This window comes from Petaurus breviceps, unplaced genomic scaffold (genome assembly GCF_028583685.1).
Source record: "Petaurus breviceps papuanus isolate PSGF00001 unplaced genomic scaffold, PetGlider_PUasm1.0 551, whole genome shotgun sequence".
Lineage (NCBI taxonomy): Eukaryota > Metazoa > Chordata > Mammalia > Diprotodontia > Petauridae > Petaurus > Petaurus breviceps.
This window is the reverse complement of record NW_027186372.1, coordinates 34,338,857-34,360,761: the sequence shown is the minus strand read 5'-3', so window position 1 is coordinate 34,360,761 and position 21,905 is coordinate 34,338,857. Positions and strand designations below refer to the sequence as shown.

At 45.1% G+C, this 21,905-nt stretch overlaps 3 protein-coding genes across 13 annotated transcripts in view; 2 read left to right on the top strand and 1 right to left on the bottom strand.

The window, feature by feature from the left end:
• The window catches only part of RPS14 (ribosomal protein S14), a 195,631-nt gene that overhangs the window by 43,685 nt on the left and 130,041 nt on the right, over positions 1-21,905 (bottom strand). The window lies entirely within an intron of this gene.
• The window catches only part of HNRNPH1 (heterogeneous nuclear ribonucleoprotein H1), a 329,511-nt gene that overhangs the window by 211,879 nt on the left and 95,727 nt on the right, over positions 1-21,905 (top strand). The window lies entirely within an intron of this gene.
• Positions 1-21,905, top strand: part of NDST1 (N-deacetylase and N-sulfotransferase 1) — a 55,085-nt gene that overhangs the window by 8,938 nt on the left and 24,242 nt on the right. For all 4 annotated transcript variants that reach the window (XM_069102600.1, XM_069102596.1, XM_069102597.1 and 1 more), the window contains 2 exons: positions 9,653-9,848; positions 17,700-18,600. In XM_069102600.1, the coding sequence (XP_068958701.1) occupies positions 18,088-18,600 (513 nt within the window). In that variant the 5' untranslated portion in view covers positions 9,653-9,848; positions 17,700-18,087. The remainder of the gene's footprint in view (positions 1-9,652; positions 9,849-17,699; positions 18,601-21,905) is intronic.

Genomic DNA, 21,905 nt, shown 5'->3' with positions numbered 1-21,905 from the left:
ATTGAATGTCAGGATAGTAAATTTTATTCTTTTGGTAGTGGATCAGTCAGTGTTAAAGATTTTTAAGGAAAGGGATGGCATATACAGGTAATGTTAAATCAGGAGTTTTAGTTCTCTTTGGTAGATAAAGAAATAAGGTGCAGAAATGTTAAGTGATTTCCTGGAAATTGCATAGCAAATGTGTGAATGAATCTGGAATAGACTTCAAGTGTCTTGCCCCTGAGGCCAGTTTTCATAGAAGAGAAAGAGGAGAATGGAAAAGAGTCTCTTGGCTGGGAGGTGCCAGTACAAGATGGTATTCGATTTGGTAGCACTCTGGGCACACACCAGAAACTGATGTTGGGTCATTGAATGTCAGAAGTGGAAATATTTGATGCCTTTGTCAGATGTGGGGGGGCCTTTGAGACTGTCCTTTCATTTTCTAGTGGAGGAGATTAAAGTTAATAAGAGGAGGAAAGTGACTTGTCCCCAGTTTAGTTTTTTGGGGGAACCAGGATTAGTACCCAAGTCTCCTGACTCCTAGCCTGCTGTTCTTTCTACAGCACTCCAAGTCTTCTCTAGTCCACAGCCTCCTCAAAGCAGATCTTCCCCATTTGCCACTTTTTCTTTGCTCCTTTTATCTTGGGCCTTATATCCTTCCCTTGGGTCCTGGGGATGTGGTGGAGGGAAGATGCTTGCTTTAGGAGGTATGCCACCACCTTCCTGTCCATGGGCTTGCTCAACATAGGGGGCCATTTGAAACCTGCCACTTATCAGTGTTCCATGGCCCAGCCCCATGTATATCTCTGTTTGGGAGGAGCCAGCATTAAAAGTGAGAGAGCCTGCTTGGTGGCTTAGTTTCCTCTGGGCCCATGTGGGTTTCAGGTGTGGCATTTTTGACCCAGCAATGCCAGCTCTCACCTGCTTAACCTGCTTCTTCTTGGACGTTGTGCCATTGGGCTTGAGGGGCCTTAGCTTATGTACACAGAAAACACAAATGAGAGGCCCTCAAAATCAAGCCAAGAGCCACCTGAAGCAGTGTTTCATCAGTTTCCATGAGACAAACAGCTGGCCTTTTCCCAGTTCCCCCTCCTGCCAGATTTTTCAGGTCCTAGCACTCTGCATCTGTTCCACTCTATCTACAGGCCCTGGGCCTTATCCTCTGAAGGGAGCAGAACACTCCCTTCCAGCCTCTGAGCTCCTTGAAAAGCACAAAGTATCTCTGCAGTTCTGTAGATGAGTGTCCCTAATGCAGTTAGAGGGAAAGATAAAAGGTAGGAGGCCAGGAGGTGCCAGGAGGAGTCAGGAGACCTGAGTTCTAGGCTTCACTCCTTAATTGACACGCTGCTCAGCTTTGGGCAAGTTTTCCCCCCTAGGGTCAGGTTATTTTTTTTCAATGTAAAATGAAGGTTTGGATTAGACTAGGTGATCTCTAAAGTACTTTTAGCCCTGTCACTTGTTTATGGTAGGACTGTGAGGGTGCCAGGCTCCTGGGAACAGTCTGCTATATAAGCCAGCAGTTGGAATCCATCCCCTTCAGTTTCCACTCACTCCCAGAATTCTTTGACTTCTCCACTCTAAAGTGATTTTTCTTTTTTCTGTGACATGTGAGTGACACCTAGGCTGTCTCCTTAAAGAAATTTTTTAAATAGTTTTTTTCAATCAATAAGCATTTATTTCCTCTCTATTGGGGAAAAAAAAAGAATTTTTTTCCATATTGGCCATGCCCCAAAATGTGTATCTTATCTTGAATCTCTCTGTCAGGAGGTGGGCCACGTTTTTCATCAGTGTTCCTTTGGAATCATGGTTGGTTAGTGTATTGATCAGGGTTCCTAAGTCTTTAAACATAGACTGACATAGACTGCCTTCTCCTGGATCATCAGTTATGGTCAGCCTGATGGCATCCATAGTTGTCTTGAATCTTTCCTTGTCCTTCAATTTCTAAATCAATAATTGAGTCAACAGACCTTTATTCAGTACCTATGTTTCAGGTACAGTGCTAAGCCCTGTATGATCCTGTGGTTTCTTTACACAATGGTAGCCTTTTAATCCAATCCTAGTTAAGGTTCTGAGAGGCCAGAGATCTTGTTTGTGATATTAGTATTTTCCACAGTACGCTGGGCACATAATAAGTATTTGGTAAAACTTTGTTGAATTTGATTTGATGGATAAGGGAAGAACTTGTCCTGAACTGGTGTCTAGGATGGTGGGATGGGGTGAGTAGTAAGGGTTGGGGGAAGAAATGAGTTCAAGTCTTTTATGAAGGTAGTTACTTCTGGAATAAGAGAAGCTGATATACCAGCCTTTAAGTAGTATCTGCCCAGACACAATCACAGCTTTGGCCAGGTTCACAGAAATGAATCATGATGAAAGAGAAAAAGTCCTTGGCAGGGAGTCATGAGACTTGGGATCTCCTGAGATCTAATACTAGCCTTTCCAGGAACTGACTATATGACCTTGGATCAGTCACTGGAACCCTTTGGTGTTAGATTTTTCATGTTTGAAACAAAGGGCCTGGATTAGATGGATCTCTGAAGATCCTTCTAGTTCAGTGATTTTCTTCTTTGGGTCTCATGTTTCTCTAAAATTAGAGGGACTGGAATAGGTATAAGGTACATTCAGACTCTGTGCTCTAAGACTTCCTGTAGTAAGGACAAAGTTCATTAAGAATTTGAGTGCTGGGGTGGCTAGATGGTGCAGTGAATAGAGTACTGGCCCTGGAGTCAGGAGGGCCTGAGTTCAAATCCGACCTCAGTCACTTAACACAAAACTAGCCATGTGACCTTGGGCAAGTCACTTAACCCCAATTGCCCTACCTTCCCCCTCCAAAAAAAAAAAGAATTTGCTTCATGTATAAAGTATATCAAATTGCTTGTCTTCTTATTGAAGGGGTGGTAGAGGGAAGAGAGAAAGGGAGGGTGAGAATTTGGAAAAACATTTTAAAAGACAGATATTTAAAAATTGTTTTTACATGTAATTGGGGGAAAACGTTTTGGAAAATAGGAAAAAGAGAGAATTTGACTGTTTTCTGGTTACTTAGTACTGTACTAAACACTATCAAATACACAAAGCAATGGTAAGACATGAAACTTGAGGTTCTGATAGTATGGTTGGTGATAAGTCTAAAGCAGGGGTGGGAACCTGCAGCCTTAAGGACACATGTGGCCTTCTGTGTCCTTAAGTGCAGCCTTTTGACTATAAATTTGGATTCAGTCACAAAAGGCTGCACTTACTGGATTCAGCCAACAGGTCACACTTAAGGACCTAGAAGGCCACATGTAGCCTTAAGGCCACAGGCTCCCCACCCCTGGTCTAAAGATACATTATAGGGCAATATATATTGTCAGAATTAGTGAAGTAAATAGTACAGACCATAAGTGCTGTAGAAGCTGAGAGAAGGGAATGAATGAGCACTGGGCTGGAGTGCTTAGAGAAGTCTTCTTGCAGGTGGGAGGACTTGGACTGATCCTGGATTTGAAGGCTGAGCCTGGATTTGCAGGGCTCAGAGCCAGGAAGGCCTGGGATCATGTCTTTGATACATATGTACTAGATTATCCTGGGCAGGGCCTTATGGTTGAAATCACATGTCAAATTCCCATTCCTATGATTTGGAAAAAGAGAGATGAACGAAGTAGGTATTCTGCATAGGGGAACTGACCTGGAGCAACAAGATAGAATCAGAATGAGTATCATTTGAAGGCCAGGTGGGGGAGACAGGTGAGCCTGTTTGGAGCAGAGAAAGCGTGTTTGTGAGGGAGAGGAAAATAGCTAGATAGAAATTAGCTTTCTAGAATGTTAGCTTTGAAAGGGACCTTAGAAAATCATTAAGTATCACTTTTGAAAGATGGGGAGACTGAAGAAGAGTGATTTGCACAAAGCAAATACAGGATCAGGATGGAGGTCTCCACACTTTGCCCTTCTCTAAGATTGAGGAGTGGTCCACTGTAATACTCCAGCAAGAATTGTCAAGGATGGGGCGTGTGCCTGGAGACAGGGGTGCTGCTCTTCATTGTATTAGGGCAAGGAGGAGCCTGAATGGCTGGCAGCCAGATAGGGAGGGAGGAAAGACTGAGAAAGAACCCAGTGCTGAAGGAAATCATGTATTTTCCAAGCTCTCTGAGGATACTGGAAACAATGGGGGAGTGGGGAGGAGGAACTATTAAAAGGACCTGATAGTGGGGGGGATGGGGAGGTGGGGAGGGAGAGGGTGGGGAAGAAGGGAAACAGACTCTTGGACTTGGCTTCTGTTTCTTTGAAGGATGTTTATGTAATTTCCCTAGAACTATAGGGCATGATCTCCTGTGCCCCTGTAGGGCTATACTCACTGAACAGCTGTCCAGAGCTGGGGCCTCCCTGCATTTACCACTGAGTTCAGTTTTTCTTTGCTCAATCACTCTGCAGCAGTTGGGAGGGGAATTAGTACAAGGCTGGGGAAAGCTCAAGGCATCTCTGCCTACTTTTATAGTCAAGTCTGAGACCAGAAAATGTCAGAAGTGATCCGGACCTTAGAGATCATCTAAATCCAAACCCTTCCATTTTATAAATGGGGAAACTGAGGCCCAGAGAGAAGCAATTTACCCAAGGTCCCAGTTCCCATCACAGTGGGTTGTTTTTTTTAACCCCCTTCCCCATTAAATTAATTCAGTAAGATGCATGTGTGAGGAGCTAGAGGGAAGTATTTTAGAGATGCTGAGGCTTTGGATCCTACTCCCCCAGTTATTAGAATTCTCTTGAAATTAACTTATATCATTTTATATATACTTTGTATTTATTTGTTTGCATGTTATAACCCCCCCCCCCCCAGTAGTGCATAAGTTCCTTGAGGGCAGGTGTTATTTCTCATTTGTATTTATTTCCCTGGTATCTCATTTTTAAGTTGAATGGAAAGTCCATTAGAAAAGGCTTGAAAGAAATTATGAAGAATAGGCCTGGATCTGAAGACGAGATTCTAAGAAGCACCCGCCCCCCACCCCACCCCCGGCTTTGCAGAGGTAGAGGGTTCACAAACATTGTGCAGTGCACTTCTTTTTCAGACTCTTTTATAATCTTATGATCAATCATGCAGATTCCCCTCCCCATCTTTGTATTAAAAATACTACTTGTTTGGGCGGCTAGGTGGCATAGTGAATAGAGCACTGGCCCTGGAGTCAGGAGGACCTGAGTTCAAATCTGGCCTCAGACACTTAACACAAGTGACCTTGGGCAAGTCACTTAACCCCAGTTGCCCTCCCTTTCCCCCTCCAAAGAAAATAAAAAAAACACTACTTATTATGGGATGACTGTCTGGGAAGAGGAAGGGATTACTAGAGGAAACTATGGTGATATAAAAAAACCAAACAAACCCAAAATATATCAGTAAAAACTCTTTTTTTAATAGAGAAGACTTGGAACATAGAGAACAAGAGGAGAGTTAGCTCTGAGGCAGGCATGCCTAGGAATTAGAGACCTTTTGGGGGAGGGGGAAATTCTCCAGGTGACTAGAGAGAAAGCAGTTTCCACTGCTGGGTTCTCCAGGTCTTCATTCCTATTCCCTTCCCTGCTGCCACTTAGATGGGTGACTGAGACCTTCTTTGGAGGTGTCAGGTTAAGGATATGAGCCGTGTGTTACTCAGCCTTACCCTGATGCTTAAACATTCTGTATCATCTTTCCATAGTTCCTTACCTGTGTCTTTTTGTCTTTAGACTAAGTTTTTATTGATGTCTTCTGTTTCTTACATCATCATCATTATCCCAAGTAGCCTTCTCCTTGAACCCCCCAGAGAGCCATCCCATGTAAAAATAGCATTTTTTTAAAACTTTTTGGGAGGGTTGAAGGCAGAGCAATTGGGGTTAAGTGACTTGCCCAAGATCACAGGGCTAGTAAGTGTTAGTGTCTGAGGCCGGATTTGAACTCAGGTCCTCCAGACTCCAGGGCCAGTGTTCTATTCACTGTGCTACCTAGTTGCCCAAAATAGCACATTTTAGAGAGGAAAAAAATTAGCACAATTGATCAGTAAAAAAGTTTGAAAACGTGCAATGAATTATACCTGTGGACCTCCCACCTCCAAGAAAGATTAAGTTGGGGATATTTGCTCATCTCTTCATTTGGGCCTTGCTTGATCTTTATAATTTTGTTACATTTACTGTTGATGTCCTGGAGTGTCATGGTTCTTTCCATTTACATTGTAGTTACTGTATTCATTGTTTTCTTGGCTTTACTGACTTCTGTCTGCACCAGTTCATATAGATCCCATGTTTCTCTGTATTCATCACACACATCATTTCTTACAGCATAGTAATATTCCATTCACATTCATGTCCCATAATTTGTTTAGCTATTCTTTGGTCTTGTTGAGAATGAAATCCACCTACCTTGGTTCAACTGAGGCACCACCTTCTAATAATAGTTATTGTAACTGCTAGCATTTATATAGTGCTTGATGTTTTGCAAAGCACTTTTACATAGGCTATCTCAGTTGGTCCTCACTACAATCCCTTGAATTAGGTGCTATTAGTCTCCTTGTTTTTTAGAGGGGAAATTGATACTGAACAGAGTTAAGTGATTTGCCTCAAACCATATCACTTTGGGATTTTATCTCACGTCTTCCTGCCTCTGAGCCCAGCACTGAATCTACTGTACTACCAATCAGTCTTCTATATGAGTCCTTTCCTGACCTCACTCTCACCTCCTCCCAAGCTACAGCTCTCCCCCAACTTGTATTTATTTTGTATGTAGTTATGTCCATGCTGTTTGCCCTGCTAGGATATAAAGGCTTTGAAGGCAGGGAGTTTCAGTTTCATCCTGTATTCCCAGCACTTAGCATAGTGCCTGGCTTAATTGATTGGCTGACTGACTGGAGAAGGTAGCTGAAGTATTTTTTGGCGTTCAGTTAAATTCAGCAGCCATTTCTTAAGTGTATAAGGTCAGTGTGTTATGTCCTGGAGTCATAGGTCATAGGTTTAGCTAGAGCTGGAAGAGGTTCAGAGGCCAGACCTTTCATTTTACATATGAGGAAACTGAGGCCCAGAGAGAGTCAGTGTTTTGCCCAAGGCATGTAAGTATTAAGTGTCAGAGGTAGGATCTGAACCTCTCTGGCTTCAAAACCAACTCCTTTTCCAGAGTACCTAGCTACTGCCCCAGGGATATTAAAAAATGAGTGAGACAATCCCTGCTCTCATGGGCTTTATATCTTGTAGGAGAAATTCTATGAACTTAAATAACTCCAGTGGTAAACAGAGCAGGATAAATGCCTCAAAATGACAAAAGAGATTGGAAGATTGTCTCTGACTATAAGGGTCAAGGAAGGCTTCCAGGAGTGGACGTGGCATTTGAGCTGGTGAAGAATGGGTAGGATTTCAGTAGATAGAATTAGGGGTAGAAAGCATTCCAGGTTGAGGGGCTTGTGTGAACCAAATCACAAAGACGTTTATGGAGGCCAGTGGTATTCAATCCACTTTGGTTAGGGCAGAGTAGGTATTGGGGGAATATCATGAAATAAGCCTGGAAAGATAAAATAGAGGGCTTGAATACCATGGAGTTTGGACTTGATTCAGTAAGCCATAGAGTCACTGAAGGTGCTTGAAGAGGGCAACAACGTGATTGAAAATCTAGATCAGTAAGATTTATCTGACACTTGGGTGGGATAATTTGGAATAAGGTAGAGGGTGAAACCTGAAGTCCCAGAGACCAGTTGCAGTAGTCTAGGTGATTAGACCTTGATTTGGGGGAGAGATAGCAGGAATAGAAAAAAGGGAAGGGGACAGAGATGAGAGACACCGCATGGTGGAAACTCCCCATCGCTCTGGCTTTCCATATTGAGTCGGCAGTGGACCTGCCTGTTAGGATGTGAGGTTGGTTCCAGTAATTTTTTCTTTTAAACTCATGTGAGAGCAATTTGTGAGGGAGGGTCAGAAATCTATTTGCTTGTCCTTGTGGCAGTCCTTTGCCTTCCTGACCCCAGATGCCGAGGCTTCAGATACATTCATTGCATGTCATTTCCAGGGCAGCTGGGAGCTCTGAGTCACATCCAGTGGACAGGGAGAGCTGGAGCAACAGGGCTATTGTCTGTCATGAATTCCATTATTCTCTAGGTGGCTCTGCCCTCCCCCACTCCCAAGACTAGAAGAGTCTGAAGAGAATAAATCAGTACCAAATTATAAATCAGAGTGCACAAATAAGACCCAGCAGAATTCCTGCTCACCTTTGTTGTTGTTATTTGTTGCTCAATTGTTTTTCATAGTGTCTGTCTGTCACTTTGTGGTCCCATTTGGCATTTTCTTGGCAGGGATACTGAAGAGCTTTGCCATTTCCTTCTCCAGCTCATTTGACAGATGAGGAAACTGAGGCAAACAGGGTTAAGTGACTTGCCTAGGGTCGCCTAACTAGTAAATGTCTGAGGCCAGATTTGAACTCAGAAAGGTGAGTCTTCTTGACTCCAGGCCCAGAGCTCTCGCCACTGTGTCACCTAGCTGCCCCATCTCTATACTTTTCAAAATCACCCAGCTTCTTCTGATTGTCTTTTCTCTGCCCCATCCTCTCCCCAAATTCCCCTGGGAATTGGAGGCCTTTGGATATTTCTGAATTTCCATACCAGTTTTGGGGAGCAAGTCTGGGCTTGCTATCACACTTGAGGAAGAAGAAGCATCAGGATTAGTTTAAAGAGCCCTAGTCCTACTCTGGGCAGCAGGAGATGTGTGTTTGAGTCTTGACTCTGTTGTTAAATTGCTCTGTGATTCCAAACAAGTCACCTCCTTCCTCTGGGCCTCAGTTTCCTTTCCTGTACAATAAGGAAGTTGAAATAGATGCTCTCTGTCATCCCTTTTGTGTCCTGACATCCTGGGTTCTCTGACTGTCCTTTGATTTAGGATAGTCTGTGTTCTGAGATAACTGTGGAACTCTGCAGAACATTTCATGTTTTAGAGTCCCGTGTAACTCATAGCTCTCTGTTGGTTTTGGGTGCATCTTGGGGGGCAGGGGAAGATGTGATAGGGAAGGGAGCCACATGATTTTCAAGGGCCTAAGCGCAGTCCCTTCCTGGTACTGCTTTGCAAATAGCTTTGTCACTGAAGCCTGGGTTATATAACCAGCTGATCCTGACCTGGCAGTAACTGGAGGAAGATTTTTCTGTTTCATTCTCTCTCAGGCAGTAGAGACTCCCCCAACTCTGCCTCTAAGCCTCTTTGGCAGTTGCCTTAGATAACTTGTTAGCTGGCCCTGGTGATGGAAATTGGACCCTAGCTATTCTGCTACTTGATTTGTTTAATCTCATGGTTTAACAGGCCCTTCCTTGTCCTGCTGGTTTTGGTTGGAACAATGCAAAACTATCTGTAGCCTTTGTGAGGGACAAAGATGTTTATCAATCCCTTTGGAAAATACTCCCCCCCACAACACACACCAACCAGCAGGCAAGAAGCCTGTTTTGCTAACATGTGACTGTCTCCCAGCCTTTCCTTCCCTGGGAGTTCCCCCGATTTATAAAGGGGCCCTATTCTCTCTCCTGGAAGCCCAAGTACTTGACAAACCAGCCCCTATATTGAGAATGAAGGGACCTGGTTCTAGTCCCAACTCTGCCATTGAATCCTATGTTATTTAGAATAAGTCACTTCCTCACATTGATCCTCGATCTTTTCTGTAAAAGGTGATGGGCTATATGATAGCTAAGGTTTCTCCTTGATTTTTTTCTGCCTCCATCAGATTGCAGGAGTCACCTGCTGAGACTGAAGATAAAACCTGAACAGAAGGTAAAGCCAACAGGTGGAGTTCTGAGGAATGGAACGGAGGCACAAACGGTCCTGCTCCTAGCCTGGGAGGAAGGATGTACTGACCAGTGGTTTTTATCTTCTCAGCACCCCTTCAAGCATCTTAATGAAAGTTCCAGACACTTGTCCAGGTATGAGGAGCAATGTATGGTAGGGGTGATGATCACAAATTTAGTATCCCCTCAATCATCTTCATATTTCATTCTCCTTAGGGTGCTTGGGGATGAGGGAGGGGAGAAAGGGAGGGGGAAAGGGACAGCACCTGCTTTCCCTCAAAGCACAGGACAAAGAGTTCTTTTCTGTTTCATTCTCATTGTTCTGAGAGTTATCACAGCTGGCCTAGACTCCCGTCCCTTTTCAGTCTCTAGTTCACCATCTGAATGACTTGGGAGACTAGAAAGGTCCATCCCTAATCCCCACCCATGACTTGCCCATGGTCATATTATAGACATACTATATTTGAATTTAAGAAGGCATTTGATGAAAGCTCTCATGATATCCTTAAGCCAAAATGTAGAGTTGTGGACAGATGTTTATACCATTAGGTAGAACGAGAACTTGTTGAAAATAACTAGATGCAAAGAATTGTGATTAATGGATCAGTGTCAACCTAGTGGAAGGTCTTTAGTGACCTATAAACAGAGGTCTGGCCTTGCCTCTGTCAGTGTCTTTGAGGAAAGCAAATGGCATAAAATCTTTAAATGATACAGTGATGTAAGGGGATGGCTAATATATTGGATAGAGAATTGAGATATAAAAAGATTTTGGCCAGAACAAGGGGCCAGATCTTATTATATGTAATTATATCTGTATTATTGATTATTAATTAATCTATATTTATTAATTATTAATCTGTATTAAGAATATAATACATTATTATATAGATTAGATAGTATTCTCCTTATTTGATGAAATGTTATGGGGACAAATATAAAGTCCCACACTTGGGTTCAAAAAATCAACTACTTACTACTATAAGATTGGAGAATAGGTGTTCAGGGAGCAGCTCCTATGTTGAAGATTTGTGGGTTTTCATGTTCTACAAGCTCAGTGTGAGTCAACAATGTAACTTAATAGCCAGAAAAGCTCACAAGCCCTTAGGCTGTGTTAGTAGTTACCTAACATCCAGAACCAGGAAAGTTATCCCCTTGCTGCACTCCTCCTTGGTCAGACTGGAGTTCTCTGAGCCGCAATCAGATGGTGAGTGAAGTTACTTACCTTGCCTAGAATGATCGGATTAAGGAAAGAATGGAAGATGTTTGTCCTGGAAAAGAGAAGGCTGGGGAGAATGTCTTCAACCATTTGACAGTATTTTGGATGGAAGAAAGATGAGATTTGTTTTCTTTGATCCCAGAAAACAGAACTTAAAGTACTGGGCAGAAGTGCAGGGATACATTTCAGCTCAGTGTAAGGAAAACCTTATGAGAGCTGCCCAAATGTGGAATGAACTGCCTTAGGAAGAAGTGAGGTGCTCATCATTAGAGGACTTTAATGCTAAAAGCCAGATGAATACTCTTAGGGGATGTTGCAGAGACTGAATGATAGAAAGAGCCCTTGAAATGGAGTTGGGGAATCTGAGTTCAAATCTTAGCTCTGATACCAACCGACTGTGCCTTCCCTTGTTTCCTTCAAATCTGAGAGTCTCTATGAGTCTTTTGCGGGCTTTATCATTAATTGTCTTAGAGGATTGAATCTGTTTAATTTTTTTTAACTTACCAGATATTTTTTTCTCTCTCCCACCTTCCCATCTGGGGAAAAATGATAATAATAACTAATGTTTATATAGTGCTTATTGTGTGCCAGGGACTGTGCTAAATGCTTTGCAAGTCTTACCTCATTTGATCCTCACCACAACTCTTGGAGGCAGGTACTCTTATTATTATCTCCATTTTACAGATGAGGAAACTGAGGCAACCAGAAGTTAAGTCACTTGCCCAGGGTCACACCCACACTGCTATTAAGTATCTGAGGCTGGATTTGAACTCAGGTCTTCCTGATTCTGAGCCTGGCACTCCGTCCACTGTACCACTTAGCTGCCCCAGGGTTACAAAAACCTTGTAAGGAATATGCATGGTCAAGCAAAACAGATTTCCATATTGGTGAATTTTATAATGTTAGAGCTTGAAAGGGACTTGAGATTATTCAGTCCAACCCACTTATTTATAGATGGGGAAACTGAGGCTTTGGGGAGAGGGAAGAGTGACTTTCTCCAGGTCACATAGTGAGTAACAGCTGGTCTCAGAATTCAGGTCTTCTGTCTTCTTCTCAGTCCAGTGTACTTACATTCTTCCATGGAGTTCATTAATGAATAGCTTCCATAGGGAGACCTGATCTTCCCCAGGATCCCAGACTTTTTCTAAGGTGGGGCCAGATAAGAATTGGAGTGTGTGCCCTACAATTGGGGGGTGTTTCCAGGCTCCCAGGGCACACAGAGGGCCAGTGCAGGGTTTGAGTCCAGTTTGAGGCGGCAGTGGAAAGCACCAAAACGCGACAGATGTTAGCTTAATGCCCTTTGAATTTGTGTCTGGGTCTTTGGTTCTGGGGAAATCACAGGACTGTTGTGCTGCTTATTTCTTTTATGGTATTTGGGGTCCTGGAGATCCCCTTGTCACAGTTAACAAAAGTTATTTTAGGGGATGTAAGGTGCTTGTGAAGCTGGGGCAAGTTTCATTCCTCCTCCTCAGCTCCTCTTTCCCTGTCTCCCCAAGGACTGAAGCAATAGGGTCTGTTAAAACATAGTTCTGGCTCTAGTATGGATGAATTTCTTGACTCCTGACTGAAGGTGAAGTTTGGAATGTATTTACACTCTGAATGTGAAACAGAGTCTAGTACATGGACTCTGTGAGCCTTGCTTTGAAAGATGAAAAGGATCATAGAAACCAGAGTAGGAAGGAGCTTCAGAAACTATCTATTCCATTTTATAATTTAGGAAACTGAAGCCTGAGGCAGTTAAGTGACTTGCCCAAGGTCACACAGGTAGTATCAGTGGTGGTTAGGTGCCCAATGGCACTCTTTCATCATTAACAAGTTGGTTGCACATATATCATTAAGGATGTTTATAACCCCAGAAGTGGGTGAACCGGTCATGTAACAAAAGCAAGGAATTAACAAAGCCAGAGCTACATCCACAGCTTATTAAAAGAACCAGGAAAAGCTTGTCATTGCATTTGATGGGTTCTCTTTGTGGAAGATTTCAGAAGGGTATGGACAGGGATCAGAGAAAGGAGGAGGACCTAAATGGGATGTAGCCTGCACTGGAGAGGATAATCCCCTTAAGCAGTGGAGGATCTGTGGAAATATTGAGGTTGACTGAATAATCTTGAAGGTCTAACATTCTGTGATTCTAGTTCTGTGTAAGTGGAATGATGCGACTTTGTGAGGCAGGCTGTGTCCAGAGCACCATGGGGACTCAGGCTGGAGAGAGAGAGAGGGGGTGTGTGTGTGTGTGTGTGTGTGTGTGTGTGTGTGTGTGTGTGTTTCTCCCTCATACTGCAGGCTGTGGCGATACTTAAAGCTTAATGTGTAATCTCTCTGTGCCAGTGGCTGTCTCCTTGCTTTGCATCTCCAGGTATCCACTAAAACCCTGCTTGTCCTTTCTCCCATTGTAACCAGATAGTTCTTTTGTGATGCCTGTTGGGCTGCCTTTTTGCCCGGTGCCTTAGGAAATGTGCTCCATGCTTGGAAGTGGAAGGGGGCTCTCTCCATTTGGGGTAGAAGTCTTCTTTCTTCCTGGTGTTCCTGGGAGGATGGAATTTGAGTTTGAAATGGTCAGCGGACCAAGGAGATACATATGGGACCTTGTGTGGATCTCCTGAGGTCTGTGGCAGTGACAGGTCATAGGATTTCGGGCTGGAAAGGACATTAGAGATTATCTAGTTACAACTGCATCATTTTCCGGATGGGGAAACTGAGGATTGCTGGTGGGGAGAGGAGAAGCAATAGATAGCACTCCCAATTCTGTCTGACAGCCTTCCTTTTTTTTTTTTGGTGGGAAGGGGGGAGGAAAGGCATTTGGGGTTAACTGAGTGGGAGAGAGACAGGGTCAGAGAGACGCAGAGAGAAACACACACACAGAGCGTGTTTGGGAATTGTCCACTGCCCCATTCCCACTTGTTCCTAGGTCCAGGTGATGGGTGGAGGACCCTCAGGTTAATGATATTTGTCCCAGATCCTTGGACCTCATGAGACCCTCCCTTTCCTCCTTGCCCCAAACTACAGGGTTTCTGAGTACATTGCAGGGAGGGGTGGGGATAGGGCCAAGTCTGGGTGTTTTTGCCTAGGGAGGAGAGGTGTTCTGACTGCCCTGGTTACTGGGCTACTTTCCGAATTTTCAGGGTTGCCATGGTGTCTCCATGGACACAGGAGCATCGCCTTCATTATTGCCAGCACCTTGTCAGTAGATTAGGGTCTGGGGGCAGATAGCAGAGCAGTCAGACTCACTTCTGAAGGCTAGTTAGGCGTTTTGTCCTCTCTCCGCTTTGCCTGGGGACTGGTGGTTGATGTGGTTGGTGTTTCACACTGAGAGACCTTGCGGTGCCCTCCAGGCTCATGGATAGCTATAGTTTTTCCTCTTCATACAGCCTAGCTCTGAGGCTACCTTTGGGGCAGACTGAGCACTTAAGGGTGAAGCCCTTATAACCCCAGCTGTCTAAAGGAGGCAAGTGGCACCAGTGGAATTAAAAGGCCCTGACTTTTGAGTTAGTGATTTGGCCCCTTATACCACAGTGCCTTTGGTAGGTGGGTGTGTGCAAGGCAGGCACCCTGCCCAGCCTTCTATTGGGAGCAAGCCATTTAATGTGGGATTTGTGTGTGTGAGGGGGAGGGAGGCTGGAGCTGGAAAGAATCCTGCCTTCCTGGGTGGTCAAGGTTTTGTTTACAAAATAACTGTGTTCCCCTACCTCCATCCCCATTCCAAGCTTGGCTTTACTAAAATGCTTTTCCCTTATCCTCCCTCCTGATGAGTAAGGGAAAACCTGGCATCTTCTATATCATTGGCAGCCCTGCCCCTCCCTCCCACATGCAATTAACCTGGATAGGACTGACAGGATTAGGCAGGAAAAGTAATCAATTAGTTTTATTCTGAGAAGGTAAATGATATTAATCTTCTTTGCCTGGGAAGGGTGTAGGCTATGTAGTATTAATGGAAAATATGAATTGGAAATTGTGAGACCTGGGTTCAAGTCCCATCTCTGCCAAGAATTAGTCAATCAGTGAGCATCTTTAAACATCGGCTACATGCCCGGCACTGTACAGAGGGTCTATACCTCCTTATCTACAGCCCTTCCTGCCTCAGCTCTTGTGGAGACTTCTGGAGCTCTCTCTTTCAGTGACTGGGATGGATAATCAGGGTCCTGGGGAGGAATTCCCAGGAGGGAGAGGAACCCGACTCAGTTGGCCTATAGAGCTTCAGTGGACAGCCTCGGTAAAGGAGCAGCAGAGGCCTGGTGCTGTTGGGGAACAAGCCCTTTCTAGCCATGCTGGCAGCCGTGGCCAGCCGTGGCCAGTTACTTATTGGGAATGGGAGGCCTGACCATGTCCGGCCAGAGACACAGCCGCCTGTTAAGTGATGGAGGCCTGGAAGCCAGCCTCTCAGAACATGGAGGAAGAGTGAATGCTTTGGCTTCCCCCCTCCCTCCTCACCCCCACCTTACAGGAAGTCGAAAGAAGGATAGACTTGGGGTAGAGAGACTCGGGTTCAAATCCTGACTCTGATAAACCATATGAGTCAAGTAAAAGTCACTTAAATTCTCCCATCTCCCCCCTTCTTCCCATAGTCACTCTGAGGTTTATTTCATGAGAATATAAATTGTTTCATTTGTGTCTTTGACTTCCTTCCGGCTTGACACATAGTAATAATTGCACATTACTTGGCCCAGAGTAATAACAGCAGCATGTATATAGTACTTTAATGTATACAAAGTCACCTTTGCTACCTCATTTAATCTTTGCCAGAGCTCTGTGGGTGAGAGTGTGTGTGTATGTGTGTGTGTTGCACACACCTGCACATGCGGTGTGTTTGCATTTTACAGATGAAGAAATCAAGGCAAACCCAGGTGAGGATTGCATAGGTAGGAATTGTCCAAAGGCAGGATTTGAACTTAAGACTCCACCAGTCCAGGATGATGTTTATTTACTGATCACCTCGCTTCCTCAGAAAGCACTTATTAAGTGTTTGTTAATTGATTACCATGGGGGATGCACTGCATTATCCTTAAAGCATTATAGAAATGTGAGTTGCAGTTATGATGTTCACTTTGGTATCTGCCAAGTGTCCTGGCAGAGGCTCTGCCTCCACCTGGAGAGAAGAAGGCTGATGATCCTTCCAATGTCTTTTTTTTTTTTTTTTGCAGGGGGGAAGGCAGGACAATTAGGGTTAAGTGACTTACCCAAGGTCACACAGCTAGTGTTAAGTGTCTGTGGCCACATTTGAACTTGGGTCCTCCTGACTCCAGGGCTCATGCTCTATTCACCACACCACCTACCTGCCCCTCCAGTGTCTTCATAGCATAGTGTAAGGGAGGCAACATGATGGTGGAGTTTCAGATGGCCTGGGTTCCAAATACTGTCTCTTCTATTTGGACTATGTGTCCTGGGACAAATAGTTGACCCCTCTGACTGGTGGTTTCCTTCTCTACTGAGGGTTTTAATTATTTGGTCTTTTTCAGCTTCAAATGCTGTGAACCCCACTGCCCTTCTCTGGGGTTGGGAACAGCCTGGAGGGGAATGGGAGGGTCCCTCTGATGCCTCTTACCATATAATATAGTATAACAGGTTCTTTTATAGTCTCTTACAGGTTGGAAGGAAGGTTATTGCCTAAACCCTAGAAAGATTCAGTCCTTCAAGGGAAGTTGGTTTGTGGGAGCAAATGTTGGACCAAAGTGATACAATGCCCATTTAAAAATGAGACAGTCTTTCCTCATAAACAAGACAAACAAACAAAAACACAGCTTTCCCTGTGCAGAATCTGGGGGGGGGCAGGGCCTTTGTGGAGATAAGTCTGGATGTTCGTCCCAGGCCCCAGAGTCTGTCATTTTCCCATCCTTTTCCTTAATGAGGGAAGGTGCCAGGGACATGACAGGATGATGCTTTTAGGGACTGAAGTTTAGGGTTGGGAAGGGAGTGGCAGCTTTAGCAAACAGCTCCTCAGTAGGGTTGCTGTGTGATTGGGTTGGGTACTTGGAGCTGAACTTAATCAGCCAAGTGGGGAGAGTGGGTTCATTCATTCATTAAGTTAAATGGTGCTGGGGCTCAGCTCCTTTAATAGGGGAAGTCCTGAACATGAGGTATGGATCGGAGAAAGGGAAGGTAGTATTTTCCTTCTGTATCTCTTGGATCGGGCAGCTAGGTGGCACAGTGGATAGAATGCCAGGCCTGGAGTCAGAAAGATTCATCTTCCTGAGTTCAGATGTGGCTTCAGACACTTAGTAGCTGTGTGACCCTGCTTGCCTCAGTTTCCTCATCTGTCAGATGAACTGAAGAAGGAAATGGCAAACCACCCCAAATAGGGTCACGGAGAGTTGGAAAAGACTAAACAACAATAAAGCCGTGTGGGTATTTCTGAATCCTATCACCATCTCTCCATCTGTCTCCTCCCTTGTGCCACATAAGGATACACGTGGTCTTGATCCAGGCACGTATCCTAGGAGGGATGGGGGTCCCAGAAGAACTGTATTAGATCCAACAGTTCCCCTGAGGAATTTTCCATATTCCCTGGACTTAGACTGAGAATACCTGGTTCCAGTCATGCTTTTTCCACCCTGTCCATATGACCATGAGCAGCTCACTTCTTCCTTTGAGCCTGTTTCCCTGTCTGTAAAATGGGGGTAATAACATTTATATTGCTTCCTTAGTGCTTTGCTTTAGAAACTAAAATGCCATGTGAACTATGACCCTCCTTTTTTTTCCCTCCCTCACCTACGCCTACCTGCTCTTTTGCTGCCTTGGTTCCAGCTAACTAATTTGATTACTTTTTCCCCTCCCAGAGCTGGCTTCCACAGCTGCAGCAGGCCCACCTGGACAGCATGAAAGCCCTTCCCTGCATCAGGGTGTCCCTGGACCCCTACCCCAGCTTCCCCAGGAGGCACTGACGCCCCTGGGCCAATTCTGCTCTGCCCCGGGACTAGGAGCAGATTTGCCATGGTGACATAAACAGGGCAAGGAGGAAGGAGAACAGCTCAGTCCATGGACCCCCCTCCCTGGTGGGAAGAAGAGACACCCTCGGTCCCTACGCATCCCTGTGCACAAACAGCTTCTGTTATTAATTATTTTTAATTTATTGCTTTGGATTGAACCCTTGTTTTTCTTCCTGTGAAAAGAATTGGGGGGTGGGGGGTGGGGGAGGTGGTTGCTAAGCAGCATCGAGGAGCCAGGATGAGCATCCCCCTGTGCCCGCGGAGGCTTCGCAGGCAGGCGTCCCCTCAGACCGTGCTGCTTTTATTGTTCGCCTTCTGCCTGCTCAGCGTTTTTGTCTCTGCCTATTACCTGTATGGCTGGAAGAGGAGCCTGGAGCCCTCAGGTGAGGTCGCTGGGCCTGACTGTAATGAGGAGCCCCAGATCACTCCCTCTCGCCTACTCCCCCTCAAGACCCTCAAGGTTTCCTCATCATCACGAACTGATCCGCTTGTGCTGGTGTTTGTGGAGAGCCTCTACTCCCAGCTGGGCCAGGAGATCGTGGCCATTCTGGAGTCCAGCCGGTTCAAGTACCGGACAGAGATTGCCCCCGGGAAGGGGGACATGCCTACTCTTACAGACAAAGACCGGGGTCGCTTTGCGCTCATCATCTATGAGAACATCCTCAAGTATGTCAACCTGGACGCCTGGAACCGGGAGCTGCTGGACAAGTACTGTGTGGAATATGGTGTTGGCATCATTGGCTTCTTCAAGGTAACCGGGTTTGGAGAAGAGACATCCTGCGAGGAAAGGGAAGGGAAAGGCTTGGGCAAGCTAGGGATGCGGGAACGGGGGTGGTTAGTACTGCTGTCTTTGGTCAGGTGTCTTGGGTGCTAGAGAGGGGTGCCCTGGTGGCCAGACTATTATAGTTCTGCCCTTGGCTGAACCCGTTAGCATTTTTTCTGTTCTCTAGCCAGTCTCAGATCTTTATCCCAGTCCTGGCCCTTGCCAGAAGGCTTAGGGGAGGGAGAGAGTATTTGCCTTAGCCAGCTGTCTCATAGATACCTGCAATGAGTTACAAGAGGTCCTGAGCACCATCTGCTAGAGATACAGTTCAAAGCGTGCATCCATTTAGGGTGGAGCCAGAGTGCTATCTTTGGATACAAACCATGGGACGGTAAGTAGGAAGCCACAGTGACCCAGCCTCTGGAGCCTAAGCCCTACTTAGGATCATAGGATTTGCTGCTGGATGCCTCTAATGGCTTTTTCCAGGTTCAGCAAATGATTGAATCAGCAAGTTCTAGGATTGGGGTTTAGAGTACAAACTTTATAGAAAGTTGGCCTGAGCACTTACAGCTCCCTGGGGAAAAAAAACGGATTTTGTTGGTTTGTTTGTTTATACTGATAGAGAAGGCATAACCAGTCCATTTTACAAATGGACAAACTGAGGCTCCGTAAGGTCAAGTGACTGGGTCACGGTCACACATGGGAATCCTGGTCCTGTGGTTCCTGATCCAGTGTGCTTTCCTTTAGATCATGAGGATTAATCTAGAATTTTGTTGAGGGAACAAGGAGAAAAGGATCGACAGGGGTCAGGCACTAGGGAAAGAAGAATTTTGGCTAGGCAGTGGCATCTGCTGGAAACAAGATCCCTTGTCTGGGTTAGCAAATGAGGTATATAAAATGCATGACAAACTTTAAAGTACTTTATAAGTATTTGTAATTATTTTTATTATTGTATGGAAAGAGAGTTCCTTGTCTCCCCTTGAGCTCAGGTCCTAGTGATTATGTTGTTGTCTGTCCTTTGTTCTTAACGGGAACCATGACATGGGTGGGGGTGGGGGTGGGGAGCTGGTGATGCCATGGACATGCAAGTGAATTGGATTTGAGTGAGGCAGGGCTGTGCAAAATTACCAGCCTCACCATCTCCTCTGGAGTCCAGTGGCAAGATATAGATTAGGGCCACTGGAGATGGCTCCCAATGATTCTGTTAGTGATTCAGCAAGACTGGAGGACAGAGCGCAGTTATGCAGGGTGTCCTAGAATTCTTAATGTAGTCAGTAAGTAAATATTTATTAAGTACCTACTGTGTGCCAGGCACTGTGCTAAGCACAGGGGGTACAAAGTCAGTGCTCTCAAGGAGCTCACAGTGTAACAGGGGAGACAACAGGCAAATGGCTGTGTATACTCAAGCTATATACAGGATAAATGGGAGAAAGTCAACAGAAGGAAGGCACTAGAATTAAGGGGTATCAGGAGAGGTTTCCTATAGAAGGTGGGATTTTAGTTGGGACCTGAGAAAAGCCAGAGTAAGAGCATCCTGGGCATGGAGGAGGGCCAGTCAAGGAAAAAGCCAAATCAAAATACACACACACACACACAAAAGCTACGTTAATTGTTTTGGGACACCCTGTCTGCCTAAGGAAACACTAGCAAGCAGATGTGCAGGAGGATAGCGGAACATCTGGCTGTAGGGGAAGTTAAACAGAAATGTGGGGATCTCAGGGGTGGAGGAAGGCTGTTACTATTGAGGGGCAAAATGGTCTTAGGCTTGTAACAGAGCAGAGAATATTCAAGCTTTACTTTGAAAGAAGGAAAAACATGATGATCAAGACTGTCTTAAGGGTCTGTGTTGGGGTGGGGAGAGTAGGAAGAAGGAGAGAGACGGGATTTCCGTCAGTGGAAATGTTTGAGCAAAGGCTGGATGACAACTGGTCAGAGATTCACGGTGTGATAATTTAGAGCAGTGAAATGTTGTGAAGTTCAGCTCTCTGCGTTGTCACTCTTGTCCCGCCTGGACTCTGAGCTGTCCTCTGCAATTAGCTTAGCCCTCTGAGAATGGGAGTGGGGTGATATGGGACCAGGAAAGTGAGAGAGAGATAGCAAAAGTAGTAACCCGGAAGCGAACTGTTTCATAAAATGCAAATGCTGGCAGTTCTTGGGGTAGGGAAAGCAGAAACTCAGGCTTCCCCATGGCCAGGAGAGTTTCCCATCTCCCTTATCATAGCCTCTAGAGCTGAAATGGACCATCTGCCTCCCTTACTGACTCCTTCCTTCCCCTCTGCCCCTGATTCTTTGTTTTATTGATTAGAAAACTGAAGCCCATCAAGGGCAAATGACTTGCTAAGGTCACACAGGTAATAGTTGGTAGAGAGCTGGGTTTTGAACCCAGTTCTGAGCCAGTAGTTTTTTCCATTATAGCATGATACCTCCTTTCTGGCAGGGGTCAAGTGTCAGGGCCACTTCACTTTCCCAGGGGAGCCCTAACAGGCCTAGAGACAGGAAAATTAAGAAACTTGGTTTAGGCTGGTAAAGGGGGACCTCAGACAGTTGTCTGAAAGAGTCAGAGCTCCTCCTTCTTAAGCTGTGGGTCAGGGTTACAAGCTGTGTCATTTTGCTCAAATGTGTTGAGTGGTGGTCACGATATGTCACAACAGGTGATATAGTGATATGTCACGATATGTCACAACAGGCTGTGGAGCAAAGCTGGAGCTGACGCCCCTGGGAGCTTTAGGCTGCTCTTTGATCTAGTGGAAGGATCAGGAGAATAAGTTCCCAAAGGAATCCAGTGCCTGTTAATTCTCAGGTTCCAGCTTGATAGTGGCTTCTATTGGCAATGTGAAGGTTTGAAGATCATAGAGGGACTTTAGAGATTATCCAATTTCACCCTCACATTTTACAGGGAGGAAATGGGGGTCCATTAACCTAAGGTCCCATAACCTGTGAAGTGGCAGAGCCAAGTCCAGATGTCAGGTCTCCTGATGCCTTGTCTGGGACTCTTTTCATTATGGTATCTTATCTCCCTTCTGTCTCTAAACTGTAGAATTCCAAAAATAATATATAATCAATAAACTTATAATCAATCCCCCTCCTTTCAAGAGTCAGCAGTCAAACAGCCTATACAGATAGCTAATAAAGTCAGGCAGTATGTGAGAGGTGTATAGAGGAACATAGAGACAGAGAAGGTATAGAAGGTCATATGGAAGGTGAGAGAGGGGAGAGGTTCTTGTGGAATAGTCAGTGAGGGCTTTCTGGAGGAAATAGGACTCAAGGTTAGACTTTGAGGTGTGGAATTTCAA